The sequence below is a fragment of the Haliotis rubra genome, unplaced genomic scaffold (genome assembly GCF_003918875.1).
Source record: "Haliotis rubra isolate DU_JTF1 unplaced genomic scaffold, ASM391887v1 Scf466, whole genome shotgun sequence".
Taxonomy (NCBI): Eukaryota; Metazoa; Mollusca; class Gastropoda; order Lepetellida; family Haliotidae; genus Haliotis; species Haliotis rubra.
In genome coordinates this window covers 402,452-419,071 of record NW_025767153.1, presented here as the reverse complement: position 1 = coordinate 419,071, position 16,620 = coordinate 402,452, and the positions used below count along the sequence as shown (strand labels likewise).

The following is a 16,620-nucleotide window of genomic DNA, read 5'->3' as shown; positions in this document are numbered from 1 at the left end:
TCAGTAAAAGTTGATTTCAAGATCAGTAAAAATTTAGGTGGGAAGCATTTGTATGCTGACAAGAGTCATAGTTCCCAGGGTAGTGCACCATCACTGGTCCATCACACACTGGTCACCCGGAATTAGGTTGTGTTAAAGATGGTTTTGATCATGTTCATGAATGTAAAATATTCCACCCTTAGCATACAAACATACAAAATGAGAGAGGGTAACATCTGTATGATAACTGGAAGTCAGCTGAAGCATACCGAGACAATGTGCTTTAGATGGGCAGCCTGGTGATTAATTGGGAAAACCTGGATTTGATTCCCCACATGGGTACAATGTGTGAAGCACATTTCTGGTATCCCCAGCCATGATATTGCTGGAATATTGCTAAAGATGGTGTAAAGCCCAACTCACTCATTCCATGATGTGTTTGAGAGATCATTGCCTTTTAGTGTATAGCTGAGGTTCCTGTGGAATCTAACATTGATTGATACTGGCACATCCCTGAGGTAATCTGAAGGTCAGATTGAGTTATCTGTGGGATGGATTTAATTGTGAATGTTGATCCTTCTCTTGAGTCATATGACAACAGACCCATGCAGAGCCGGGTTTGAACTGGTCTTCAGCATCCCATCTCTCTCTCTCTCTCTCTCTCTCTCTCTCTCTCTCTCTCTCTCTCTCTCTCTCTCAACCTCTCTCAACCTCTTTCTCTCTCAACCTCTCTCTCTCTCTCTCTCTCTCACTCCTCTCTCTCTCTCTCTCTCTCAACCTCTCTCAACCTCTCTCTCCTGTCCTCCTGTTCTCTTCTTTGGTGCCTCTCCACCTGTGAAGATCCGGGTTAGAATTGATCCCATGCTTGTCGTAAGAGGCAAATAATGGGATCGGGTGGTCAGACTTGCTGACCTGGTTGACACATGCCATCGTATCCTTATGGCGTAGATCAATATTCAAGCTCTGGATCACTGGATTGTCTGGTCCAGACTCAATTATATACAGACCACTGCCATAAAGCTGGAATATTGCTGAGTGTGCGGCATAAAACTAAACTCACTCACTCACTCTGTGCCTCTCTCTCTACCTATCGACTTGTTCTTTTACCTCTCCTCCACATGTTTGAACAGTGTACCAGTTGGTCTGTATACAACTAGGTGGTCTGTTATCTTGGAAATATTTCACTACGCAAGGTGAGCTACAAGCCTGTGGTAGCAGCTCCATCTATTTGTTCATGCAGGTTGTTAATGCCGAAGAGCCAGCACAGAATCAGACATGTAATGAATGTGAAAGTAGCAAGATGACTTCAACTCTTTCAAACTTTTTAGAGAACAACAACAAAATATGTGAATAAAAAAACATGCATTACAACTTTCTTCTGCCCAACCCCCTCTCATTACCTAAAAATGATTCAAGTCAACTATATCGATTTCTGCAGCTACTGAATTACATCCTCCTGGCCTTAAGGCATTTCAAAGGTTACAAGCTGAATTTCCTGTTGTGTGTCAACACCATTTCAATTCCCACCTCTTAGTATTAGTCCTGTTTGAGCCTAGCATGATTAGCATAGACAGTTCATAGTTAGTCTCACATATCAAACTGCAATAGCATGATTTCAAGTGTTCATGATAATATATACAAGCGATATTGATTTCTTAGTCATGTTCTATCCAAGCTCATCAATGATAGATCATGCCTGATCTGCTTGGCTGCGTTCAGCAGAGATCAGCTGGTGATACATACACGTTTCTGAAAATGTGAAATTGACGAGCAGTTTGCTGCTTTTCAACGAAGTTGAAATTGACATGATAAGGACTTGATTGGGTTGTTTGTAATGCTGGTCATGAATAAAACATGATGTCTGCAAGGTGCGATGCATCATTATGGGGCTTGTCTTTCCCATTCTTTGCCGTTTTTGACAGAGCTGATTTCATGTTGAAGGCATGATCTGTGTTACTGAAGGTTATGTCATGAAATTGAGTGATGTTGATTTCAAAAAGAACTGATGAAATGAAATGGAGTCGTTTTTGAGTGAAATGACGTAAATGACGAATTTAAAGAGCTGCATCACGGAACATGAAATCTGTGTGATAAAATTATCTCCAAAAATGGGATCCTAAATCGAAAATAAAATAATGTTTTTTGTGTATTCTTCACGTTTGATCACACATAAATCCATCACTTTGTCAATTTGTCAATATTGATCTATCATTCAATAGAGTTACTTTAAAAAGCGATATGTTTAGGATTGGTTTCGAGAATTACGATTGTTTGGTGTATCTTGCTTTGCATGACAGTGATATTCATTATTTTGTCTGTAATAATCAATACTGTTTTGTAAATGAGGATGTGTTTGATGTATCTGAAGACAGATCAATTTTGTTTTCTTGATTTTACAACATGACAGATTTGGTGGAACATGATGATGAAAAAAAGAAAGAAAACATATTGTCCGGTTTATTAAAACTGTTAAAAAAATGTAAGAACACACAAAGCATGAGTAAAATGTGAATACGAAAAACAAAATTAAAAATTAATGCAATATTAATCCAGCTTCATGTAGACAATGTGACAAGATTGATCTGACAGAAATATGAAAAATATATACATGAAAATTTAAACAATGACAACATGGCAACATGAATTATTGCTGAAACATATACTGAGGGAAACAAATAAGGGAACACCACTTCATGGCAGTGTTCCTTTATTTATTCTCAGATTTCCTCCCACAGCGCTATTCAAAGCTGGTGGTGAAAACTGGAAAATATTAAAGGAACAGTTGAATTTTCCTGTGTTCCTTTATTTGTTTCTCTCAGTATATTTGGAGTTGGGCCCATGGGCTGATGATGTGTGTTGGTGTATTCCAGATCTGGAGATTCTCAATGGACTCAACTGGACAGCCCAGCTGGACAAGGTGTTTGAGGAGAACTACAGGATGGACCCTGAAATCTTGTGGCAGTATTTTGGCAGTCAGGCAGGCTTCATGAGAACATATCCAGGTGAGGATAAGGATTTGTTTATGTTTTTAAAAAAAAAATGTATTATAGGATGTTTATACAGCGCACATATCCACGCACTTATCCACGCAACTAGTACATGCTCAAGGCTCTGGTTTTTTCCTCGATCATTGGATGTCAATCTCAACAGCACATCGTGTTATCAATCTCAAGTCCCTGGGGAGTATACAACTCATGCAGCCACAAGGCGCAACAAGTTTATGTGACTTTCCCATCCTTACGAGGTCTTATCTCTCCCCAAAACATTAGTTTGAAATGTAAATAAGAACACATCAATTATTTTTTGATTTTGTCAAATTAAAAAGTTTATATGTATGGTATGACGAGACACTAAAATATTGTTCTCCATACACTATTTGGGTTTTTACTTTTTTAATGTTCGACAAGAATGTTATCGGTGGGGATGACTCCAAACTGACTGCCCTGGTACCTTACCTGACCCTATCCACGTAGCTGCTGTAGGGCCCCGTGAAGATTGGGGTTAAAATTGGTCTTTAGCAACCAATGCTTGTCGTAAGAGGTTGTAAGAGGATCGGGTGATCAGGCTTGTTGACACTTGTCATCATTTCCCAGTTGTGTAGGTCGATGCTCATTTTGTTGATACTGGATTGTCTGGGCCAGCTATATATCTAGAATATTAACAACAAATAAAATCACAAGCCTTCTGGAGGTCTCCTGAGCTGGGTACAGAATGTTGGATTGGGAACACTGGTGCTCTGGCAAAAAGGATTTTGATACATGTATAAACAGTCTGGCCATGCATAGAGAGAAGTTGACTGAAGTTTTTTCTGTATTCAGACATTAAAACATTACATAAACATTACTGTCATGTTATGTTGGCTGGTTTGTTTGGTGTTTAACACCTCACTCAGCAATATCCAAGCTATTTGATGGCGGTCTCTAAATAAGCAAATCTGGACCAGACAATCCAGTGATCAACATCATGAGCATCGTTCTATGCAATTGGGATATGATGACATGTGTCAACCAAGTCAGCGAGCCTGACCACCCGACCCCGTTAGTGGCCTCTTATGACAAGCAAGGGTTACTGAAGAGCAATTCTAACCCGGATCTTGGCAAGTTTTTCTTTTTACAAAGAACTGTTACCTGATGTATGTTGGCACTTAGCTTTCTAAACGTGACCACCTGAGTTTTTGGTGCACAGTTATATTATTTCTCCTTCTGAAGACATGCCCATATGACATCCTATAAAATCAACTTTAGAGTATATGTTGCCTGTCAACACCTACTCTGAGAAAAAGTAAATATGCCAGTATATATGAGTCATACAGAAATTTCCCTTGTGTCGTGATCCTTAACCATTGAGTTGGTATCTAGGCATGTCAACCGTGTTCTATTGAATTTTTGTCATTAAGCATATATCACATGATAAACCATAGGTTCTGTACCAGCCCTGTAATGATAACACCTGTGTGGCTTTATACTGGAACAAAGGCACAGTGTCTGGGACCGCCTCCGTGGTGTAGTGGTTAGAGCATCCGCCCGGAGAGCGGAAGGTCGCAGGTTCTATCCCAGACCGCGTCATACCAAAAGACGTTAAAATATGGTACTTGTTGGTCCCTGCCTGGCGCTCGGCATTAATGGGTACAACAAGGACTGGTCGGCTCGGAGTCAGTATAATGTGTCTGAGTGGGGTATTCATGCTTCACTGCGGCATGGTATCTCAGTGAGCTAGCACTATAAACCCAGCTTAAGTCTGGGCTTAGTACAAGCAGCCGCACATACACATACACACGCATGCACGTCGTCATATGAGCGAAATATTCTCAAGCACGACGTTAAACCCAATTTCACCTCACCTAACAGTGTCTGTAGCAACCAGTTACTGGTGATTGTGCTTCTTGTCTGTGAGACAAGCAAATACAGTTAACTACAGCTATAACAAACTAAACCCACTCATTTTAGTTCGTTATAACTGTAGTTAGTTATAGGCATTTGACAGTATTAATAAAACGTCTGTGATCAGAGTAATAGTTCATTTTTCCGTCAGTTAGTTAGAACCATGTACTGTTATGTGTGATATTATTTGTTCATAAGCATGGTAATTATCAAACTTTGCATTATTGAAGAATACTTAAAAATGTTATTGTAAGTTTTTCCTGCAGTTTTCATTGCTGTATCTGTAGATCTGTAAACCACCAAAATGCAGAAGTATTGCCACAGAAGTGCCGTCAGTGTGCATCACATTCAGGATTGCTTTCATGCATATTTCCCAATGCCTGTCTTATATTTCATGCAACATATGAGTAATAGCGGCGTAAGGTACACCAGGACTGGATCTTATCATTCTGCTTTGTGGATTATTTGAATAGCGTCCAGCAGTAATCTACATGTATATAAGGAGCATCTGGCCCTAGTCTGTCTCACAGTCCGTGAACCGCATTATTTTCCCTTTCGTCCAGCCCTTTCTGTGATGCTAAATCCCTAAATGAAGCAAGTCTAGATTTCCACAGGTTGACTCCTTCTCAATATAAATGGAATTATTTGTTTCTGTCAAAATTATATATATTCAGAGACTAAGTTTAAGTCTACATCCTACACTTACTGAATAAGATGAGAGCTTGAGACATGTAATAATTTTAGAGATTACTCTTAGATCTTTAATTCTATTTTTTTTTAAGATTGTAATTTTGCATCTTTCGCAATCTCTAAGTGCAATGTGATTAGATATGGGCATCACTGACTTTGCTCCAAGCTATAGGTGTCTCTAGTGGCCAGCTTGTTAATTTTAACCTGATGAATGTCCATTTACTTGCAAGCATTTTAGACCAGTAATCTTGCAGCACCTGCTGTCTGCTAATGTGTGTCTGACCCTGAGTTGTACGTCCATGTGCAGACACTGCTGATGTAGCTAAGGATGGATACTTACGAACTTGACCCTGTCCAGTTGCTTGAATGCAGCCTTCATGGAATCTATCTATTAGGGCTGTGCAATATTATCGGTAAACCGGTATATACCGGTACAGTATCTCACGATATGGTTCAGATTTTGCAATATATTGGGTCATTCAGAGTTCGCTCCCTTTCAATTATCTGCCCTTGATTTCTGTAGCAACAACATGTGCCAAATATGTTATTATTTCTGTAGATTTCATGTGACATTTTACAAGTGGAAGTATCTTTATAAGTGGTTCCAAAAGTGCCAAACATTCTACCCAATGCTTTAAGTTTTGTAGGTTTGAATGGTTACATATGTGACATTTTGATATATAGAGGCCTCAAATGAACTGTTTTTATTACCCAATGTCTTCAAATTTGGTGATAGCCTACATTAGGGATCCGTCATATGCAACACCAAGCTTTATCTTGGGTGCACAGTCAAGTTTGACCTTCACTTAATTTTCAAGGTCATACGACATGTTGACCACTTCAGCATGTTAACCTCTTGTTATGCTTGTCAGCGAGACACCTCAAGAACTGTTCCATCCAATGTCTTTATATTTGACACAGTTTACATTGGGGATTATGCAATCACCAGTCGATTTGGGTGACCTTCACCTTATTTTCATGGTCATGGTGACACTTTGAAAACAGCATGTTAACCTGCATGTTATGCTTGTCACTGATACTTCCAAGAACCATTTTGGTGACCTTCTACATTAATTTTCATGATCACAAAGACACTTTGAAGATTTCAGCATGTTAAAAGCATGTTGAGATAGTCAGCAAGATATCTCAAAAACATTCACTGGATTTTCTATACAGTCAAATCCCGTGGCCAATGCGGGTGTCAAATATTATGCACAGCTTCGAAGTACCTTCGGTCCGGATTCCTATTATAGTTGTCACCATTTGAATACCGGTTACGGGTGACTCTTGACCTTATTTTCAGAAGGAATTTGGTCCATGAGATTCAAACAACAGCACTCTTGTTACATAAGCCAAAGTCATCAATGAGAAGTTGACTGTTGTACCCAATGTCAATTAACAAACCAGCGGCTCACACCTTTCCACCACCTTTTTGTGGTGATTCAAAGGCAGATTAGTGATTTTACGGAAATCACTGTCTGTGCTAATCAGACTGGAACTGATAAGGTGCCCCTATTAGTGATAGGGAAATCATTAGGTAAACAAATGCTTAGGTGGAGGAATTAGGACTGCATCATGTTTTTTTCTACCCTCATAGACATACCTATGTCTCGAATACATCGATAAGTCGAATGTATTACTTGGTCCCCAGCGATTTGACTCATCGGGATTTGACTGTATTTGACACCAAGCTTGATCTAAGGGCAGGACCAAGTCAATTGTGGTGACATTCACGTAATTTTCAAGGTCACTGCGACACTTTGAAGATTTCAGCATGTTAACCTGAATTCACTGGATTTTCTTCAAAGACTTTCAAGACTTCCCTTGAATGTTTTTCAAAAACCAATTTCTTTAGTACTAGTTTTGCATATTTCATACACTGTGACATTCATGTCAAGGTCAGTGTCAGATTTGATCATTTGCGGCAGGGCATTATGTCACCATTTTGTTATTTTTGTTTATTTCATAATGGGACATGTGTTATCAATTCATCATAAAGGCCTAAGTCTTATGAATTTTGTAGGACTGTACTATGACAATCTAGTCAAGGATCTTAGTCATTGGTGATCACATGAGACTTTAAGCTCAAGTAGTTCACCTAAATCATAATTTTGTTTCATTTTGCAATAGTTCATATTAACACATGCTTATATTGGAGTTGAATTTGAATGAATCACTGACATACAGTAACAATAATAACATACTGCATTGAAGTGCATTCTGTTGAAGCAAACAACACTGACCATGAAAATCATGTTATACTACTACCTTTATCATTATGTTCGCAAAACATCAATTATACATTCCACATTAAGGCTATATATCATGTTATTTATCTTTAAACCATTGGCATACAGCCATACACAATGGGGACGGGGAGCCTGAAAGTATGGTGTAACAGCAACTAAGAAAAAGATATCCCACACAGAGAGCTATTATCAATTTATTATGTACGCACATTTGTTCAGAAATCTTCCAGTCAATATATCACAATATGTATTGCGATATCTCTTACATTATTGCAATATATCCCAATATGAGGATCAGGGCAATATCCAGCCCTACTGTCTAGGGGTTACACAGTATTCAATCTCAGCCTCACAAAGGGATCATAATTGTGTGGCTGTCGTAAATCAGTGATGAGGTTGGGAGTTGAGACCGTCGTAGCTCCGATGACTTTCTGAAATGGTCCATTTAGTGCTATGTTGCTCACTGCCAGGTAGGATACTTGTGTGTTTGTTTAACACCATACTCAGCAATATTACAGTTGTATAGGGGCGATGGGGTAGGTAATGGTTAAAGTGTCCACTCGTCATGCTGAAGACTTGGGTTCGTTTCCCACAGGTTACAATGCATGAAGCCCATTTCTCTGTCCCTCGTCCTGATATTGCTGGAATATTCCTAATAGTGGCATAAATCCATATTCACTCACTCACTACAGCTGTATGAAGGCGGGGCGGTGGGGTTGCCTAGTGGTTAAAGCGTTCGCTCGTCACGTCGAAGACCCGGGTTCGATTCCCCACATGGGTACAATGTGTGACGCCAATTTCTGGTGTCCCCCGCCGTGATATTGCTGGAATATTGCTAAAAGCAGCGTAAAACCATACTCACTAACTCACTGTATGAAGGAAGTCTGTAAATTATCGAGTCTGGACCAGACAATCCAGTCATCGACATCATGGGTATCGATCTACACAAGTTTTAAACAAATTTCAAATCCGCAATGCTGAAAAAAAATCTCAAATGCTTCCTCTGATCAAATAGGTGTGTCATCATGATCATTTATCACATGGAATTTAAGACTGACATTACACAGTTTGTAGAAACTTGACTTTGATTCAGATCAAGAAAGAAAGATGTTTTCATTCAAAAAATGAACATGCAGCACTTCAAACAGTGTATTGAACACTGAACAGCACGACCAGTGAGTAGTCACAGTCTTGTTAGTTGTGTGACAAACCTGTTGCTATGACAACCAGTAGCTTGATGTTCACTCAATGAGTTTGAGTTTAAACTCAACTAGTTTACACAATGCTGATTGGCATTTTTATAAGTTGAAGTTAACCATAAATTGAATATTTTCCAGGGAGTGCATGGAAGGAGCGAGGACAGGTTGACCTCTATGATGTCAGAAGACAGTCATGGTAAGGAGCTTACATATATGTTCTGGATTGCAATAGAAAAGGAATATATAAAAACAATAAATAACAATTGTTTGAAATCACATGAAATAAATGACTTGGGGTTTTGACATTGCATTAAATGAAATGTGAGAACTCATCATATTTAAAAAAAATATGAACCTTACAAAAACTTCAAGCTTGGCAACATAGTTATTTAGGATCATAAATACATCCTAACAGAAAAACTGTCCAATTGAGGAGAAGAGGATGAGAACTATTATGATGTTAAACAAATTTATGGACAACAACTACTTTTATTTCGTGAGTGCGAAGTTTCGATTCAGATTCTTGTACCGTTGTCAAGCACTCACGAAATAAAGAAGTTGTTATCCATAAAATTTGTTCAATATTGTACTTCCCAACTTCTAAAATACCACTCAAAGAAGTTATTATGATTGTGGTAAAGCAAGGAGAACGACTGGCAAACAAGGGTAAGTTGAGCACTGACCTGACAATTGACCTGTTTTAGCATGTATGAGTGCCACCCACTGGTGCTTGCCATTGTTAGCGAAGGGGCCCCAGGTTGTCCGTGATCAAGTGTAGTGAGATGGGTGAAGCATGTGGCCTGTCTTAGCAAACACCCGAGTTCAACAGTGGCAGGTGCATGTGTTTGCATTTTGCGTTAAGAAATTAATGGGAATTTATAGTCTCTCATGACCATTCATGGTTGGCTCATAAGTTACTATGTTTGATACCTTCACAGAATCTGCTTTTAATATGAGATGTATATATATCTATATATCCGAATATTACCAACTTGCTACACTGACCACGTGAGAGTCTTATGAGCAAGGCGTGTGCAGCTAAACGTGCGGAATCAATTTCATCGTCATGCAATGCACGTGCACTGGCCTACATCTGCTCTACCTTTCACAAACCAAATGGGTTTGCTGATTGCCGTGCACCACCTACTTCTCGTAAACGCGTTTCTCTGCACAGGTCCAACTTACCCTTGTTTGCCAGTAATTATTTTCTTCCTTAATGAGCTGGGCATTTCCCTTGGTTTGCAGGTACACGCAAGGATCCAGTTCACCCAAGGACATGATGATCCTCATTGATACGTGAGTGTGGAGTCATGATCACTTTTGGTGTACACTTTCTCATAGATCACCAAGATTACGGGGGTCTGCACCAAAATAGTAAACATCCAAGACCTTACTTAATTCTTTTCCCCTAAGTCTAATACATCATGACATAACTGGAAAAAATTCAACTTGATGCCATAGAGGTCTTGATAGGTTAAGAATATTTATGTGGCGTAAAGCAACATTCATTCATTCATTCATTCATTCATTCATTCATTCATTCATTCATTCATTCATTCATTCATTCTTGATATGTTAATTAATGAGTGAGTGAGTTTAGTTTTACGCCGCACTCAGCAATATTCCAGCTATATAGCGGCAGGTCTGTACATAATCCAGTCTGGACCAGACAATCCAGGGATCAACAGCATGAGCATCGATCTGCGCAATTGGGATACGATGACATGTGTCCACCACGTCAGCGAGCCTGACCACCCGATCCTGTTAGTCGCCTCTTATGAGAAGCCACCAGATCCATCCCCAACAAACAGATCAGGCCAGATCAGTTCACTGAAACAATGTCCAGATTTTGTTTGGAATGGCAGGTAGTGGAACTTTAGATACTGACTTGCTGTTGAGAGGAACCTTGTGTTCTTTCAGGAGTGGGAGTACTCATGGCCAGGCATTACAGCTGATGAAGGTGGCTGTCAAGTCCATCCTCGACACGCTGGGAGAAAATGACTTCGTCAACATTGCTGCAGTGAGTTTTTCTTAGGTTCATATCATGATCCTGTAGAGAGATACATCTTTGTGCTATGACCATTTGCATTCGTTTTCCTTCATACCATGATCTCTTAATAGATAATTATTCATGCCATGATCTCTTTGATAGATATTTATTCATACCATGGTCTCTTACATAGATAATTATTCCTACCATGGTCTCTTACATAGATATTTATTCCTACCATGGTCTCTTACATAGATATTTATTCATACCATGGTCACTTACATAGATAATTATTCCTACCATGGTCACTTACATAGATATTTATTCCTACCATGGTCTCATAGATAATTATTCCTATTGGTCATACCAGATAATTATTCACCATACTCTTACATAGATAATTATTCCTACCATGGTCACATAGATAATTATTCCTATATTTATTCATACCATGGTCTCTTACATAGATTATTTATTTTCCTTACATAGATAATTATTCCATGGTCACTTACATAGATAATTATTCATACCATTTTCACTTACATAAATAATTATTCCTACCATGGTCACTTACATACATAATTACCATGGTCACTTAAATAGATAATTATTTATGCCATGGTCACTTACATAGATAATTATTCATGCTATGGTCTCTTACATAGATAATTATTCATGCCATGGTCTCTACATAGATAATTATTAATACCATGGTCTCTTACATAGATAATTATTCCTACCATGGTCACTTACATAGATAATTATTCCTACCATGGTCACTTACATACTGCCATATAATTCCTACCATGGTCACTTACATAGATAATTAGTTCATACCATGTCACTTGAAATAGATAATTTTGATTCCTACCATGGTCACTTACATAGATATCTATTACCATGGTCTCTTACATAGATAATTATTCATACCATGGTCACTTGCCTGCGAGGCAAGGAGATACTTACATATGATCACTTACATAGATTATTCATACCATGGTCTCTTACATAGATACATTTATTCATACCATGGTCACTTACATAGATAATTATTTATACCATGGTCTCTTACATTGATATTATTCATACCATGGTCATGGTCACTTACATTTAGATATACCGGTCTCTTTATAGATGATAATCATTTCACTTTACATTGATACCATGGTCTCTTACATTGATATTTATTCATACCATGGTCACTTACATTGATAATCATTTATACCATGGTCACTTACATTGATATTTCTTCATACCATGGTCACTTACATTGATAATCATTTATGCCATGGTAACTTACATGGATAATTATTTATACCATGGTCACTTACATTGATAATCATTTATACCATGGTCTCTTACAATGATATTTATTCATACCATGGTCACTTACATTGATAATCATTTATACCATGGTCACTTACATAGGCTTCAGTTTACTCACCTGTTCAGAATCCAGGAGTGTATGTGTTGATCATGTTGACTGGAACCACAGTTGACTGATTGTACATGACAAGAAAAAGTACAGTTTTTCTTTTATCTCACACCGTCGTGCCGAAGACCCGGGTTCGATTCCCCACATGGGTACAATGTGTGAAGCCCATTTCTGGTGTCCCCCGCCGCGATATTGCTGGAATATTGCTAAAAACGGCGTAAAACCATACTCACTCACTCACTCACTTTTATCTCACACACACAAATTTATTTACATTGGAACTGTGTTGATCAGGTTATTTGGATCATTGAGAGAACTACACAGGGAAATCACGTTGATGTAATACTGATATAAGCATGCATATCACTTACTGTTAGAGGGATGAAATATTATGCTAGACGGTTCTATTGATTTATGTTGAGTGCTTATTTCACTGTTTTATAGATGTATGTAGAGGAAAGAATGTGCCCTTTGGAGATGATAGATGTGCTGTGTAAATAATTGATGTGGTATTATATCAGTAATCAGTATTTTTTCCCCTGCAGTTCTCCTCAGACGCACAGTTTGTCAGCCGATGCTTCAACCATACGCCATTTGTACAAGCCACTTACCGCAATAAACAGGTAGGCCAATGTTACCTGCAGGTGTTCCCTGGGTATTACAGAAGATTGATATTCTATGTTGGGTTGCCTTTGCTTGGTTAAGGGTGGTGGGTAGCCTAGCAGTGAAAGTGTTCACTTGTCACGCCGAAGACCTGGGTTCGATTCCCCACGTGGGTACAATGTGTGAAGCCCATTTCTGGTGTTCCTGCCATGATATTGCTGAAATATTGCTAAAAGCGGCGTAAAACTAAATTCGCTCATCACCATTCTTTTTCAGTCACATTTCTAGAATATTGCTGCAAGCAGACAAACACACAGACAAACGCACAGACAAATGCACAGACAAACACACAAATCACACAAACGCACAGACAAATGCACAGACAAACACACAGACAAACACAAAAACAACCCCACAGACAAACCCACAAACGCACAGACAAACCCACAAACACAAACAAACACAGACAAACGCACAAACACACAGACAAACGCACAGACAAATGCACAGACAAACACAAAAACACACAGACAAACCCACAAACACACAAACAAACACACAAACACACAGACAAACGCACAGACAAACACACAGACAAACACACAGACAAACGCACAAACAAACACACAGACAAACACACAGACAAACGCACAAACAAACGCACAGACAAACACACAGACAAACACACAGACAAACGCACAAACAAACACATAGACAAACACATAGACAAACACACAAACACACAAACACACAGACAAACACACAGACAAACGCACAAACAAACGCACAGACAAACACACAGACAAACACACAGACAAACGCACAAACAAACACACAGACAAACACACAGACAAACGCACAAACAAACGCATAGAGACAAACACACAGACAAAGCGCTACAGACAAACGCGCACAAACAAACACATAGACAAAAACACATAGACAAACACACAAACACACAAACACACAGACAAACACACAGACAAACGCACAAACAAACGCACAGACAAACACACAGACAAACACACAGACAAACGCACAAACAAACGCACAGACAAACACACAGACAAACACACAGACAAACACACAGACAAACACATAGACAAACACACAAACACACAAACACAGAGACAAACACACAGACAAACGCACAAACAAACGCACAGACAAACACACAGACAAACACACAGACAAACACACAGACAAACACACAGACAAACACACAAACACACAAACACACAGACAAACACACAGACAAACGCACAAACAAACGCACAGACAAACACACAGACAAACACACAGACAAACGCACAAACAAACACACAGACAAACACACAGACAAACACACAGACAAACACATAGACAAACACACAGACAAACGCACAAACAAACACACAGACAAACACATAGACAAACACACAAACACACAAACACAGAGACAAACACATAGACAAACACACAAACACACAAACACAGAGACAAACACATAGACAAACTTATGAATTGTGAAGTCTTTGCTTTGCCAGAGTGTGACTGTTGCTTGGTAACAGATATTGATGCTCACACTCTTGATCACTGGTTAGTGTGCTCATTATAAAAAATATATGAGCAGCTTTGTTGAAATAAGTTAAAATCAACTAAAAACTTTCTTATTTTTCCTTATCTTGACTCATGATTATTTACTTTCTCATCCTCTCTTCCGAACGGTCAAGTGGAAACTTGAATCCTTTCAATTCCCTTGAAGCGAACGTACAATCACTCACCCTTTATTACCTTCCCTGGTTTCCCGCCAAAACCTGGCACGTGACCTCCCATGCCTTGGTCCTCACTCTCTCCTCTATCGCCCTAGCGGACGGTTGGGCGGTCACTTCAGGGTCCTTTCGCGGCGTATAACTTAAAATGTTTTGGAATTATAACACAAATTCTGCCGTGAATGTGTTTATTAATATATTATTCATCATATTATTAACAAAATTTGTACATTTCATGTCAAATTAATTCACGTTTTACTCCGTTTTCAGGCGACTGTTTGCTTACATTTTGCAAGTGTAAACAGTGATTCAGCACGTCTCTACGCTTGAATTACACTCTGGTGTTCTTCTTGTCTGGTTTATGAGTTGAATATGTCTTGATGTTGATTATTCTGTATAATCATATGTGTATATATTGAATTTATGACCTTATATATTAATTGAATTGTGAAAATTTACTTGTAAATTTTTTCACATGTGATTGTGAATTTGATTTTGAGCAAGAGATTTTCTAATATTTCACAACCTGTTGGTACAGTTAACCAGACTGCGTGAGAAGGTGATACAGTCGTGAGAATTGTGAGTTGCTGTGACTACGGCTTGAGCTGTGCTGATATATGATGTCATCCCAGCCTAAGTCTGCGACGTCACCCGTACGGGAGAAAGTATCTCCACACACTGAAAGTAAAAGGAAGTCCCCTCCGGCAGAGAAGGCATCACAACATAAGAAGAGCAAGACGACTGCTTCAGGGAAGCAGTCATCATCATCCAGGCGCTCATCTAGATCGTCCCAATCTGGTAAATCGACGAGATTGGCGGTACATACGTCTATGCAGCGTCTATCAACAGATATTGATGTGCCTGGCGCTGAAGCAGATGGTTCCAGCTTCGGCAGTCCTCCAGTGTTGCTGCCAGAGATTTTCCTTTCTGCGTCGCAGAGATCTTCCAGTCCTGAGATACTGTCAGCGCAGATTAGAAGCATGACATCGCCGATGTCATCGTTGCAGTCTACCGAGAGCAGTGATGCAGATAGACTATCGAAAGTTACTCACTTTCACGCAAGCAGTCTAATGAAGCCGTTGCAGAACCAGAGACAGCAAAAGTCAGGAGGGAACCGTTAGCGTTTACGAACGCTAACCCGTCTACGAGGCCGACAGGCGAGACAGTTGCAGTAATCCCGCAGCAGCATCCGGTGGTCAACGCTGAAGACTGTGCTGATACAATCACCCGTAGAGTGATGCAGGCGATGGAGATGAGGCTAGACCCGGAGAAGAAGCAGAACAGGCTCTTCTTGAGAGCAGCGTTGCAGTAGGCGAGATGATGGCAGACAGGTCATTTACTACGTCGTCAGCAGTCAACGTAGACATCTCACATCGCGGCCTGGCAGATGTAGTACAGCATACTGAAGAAGATGATGCCATCTTCACTGAAGCTGAGGTACTGGCGTGGGTGACGGATGGTCTTCCGTTATCGTCCCCGGCTAGAGACGCTAATCCGGCGGAGACGTACTGTATGAAAGATGATGACTACGAATCAATTACTATCCCGCCAATGAAGCCCATTGCGCAGGGTTCAGACAACCTGAAAGCAGCCTTCGAGAAGGCCTCGAAGAAACGGGCAACATACTCCGCAGTTTAACCCTAAACGATTCCGACATCACAACATGAGTCAGTTCGACAAGGCGCCAGAAGTTGACGAAGATTTATATCTGGTCACTGACTCGAAGTCTCGCAGTTACAAGGTGGAAGATAAGAGAATGGCGCAACTTGATACGACAACCCGTAGAGCCTTCTACGGGTTAGCAAGATCTAGAGCCATCAACGAAGCATTGATGTACGCCTTCA

The 16,620-nt window shown here is 39.7% G+C and overlaps 1 protein-coding gene across 1 annotated transcript in view; it reads left to right on the top strand.

Annotated features, from left to right (window-relative positions):
* Positions 1 to 16,620, top strand: part of LOC124290447 (voltage-dependent calcium channel subunit alpha-2/delta-2-like) — an 81,603-nt gene that overhangs the window by 21,572 nt on the left and 43,411 nt on the right. The window contains 5 exon segments of the mRNA XM_046727152.1: positions 2,850 to 2,981; positions 9,136 to 9,193; positions 10,243 to 10,293; positions 10,918 to 11,017; positions 12,968 to 13,045. Coding sequence (XP_046583108.1) covers positions 2,850 to 2,981; positions 9,136 to 9,193; positions 10,243 to 10,293; positions 10,918 to 11,017; positions 12,968 to 13,045 — 419 coding nt within the window.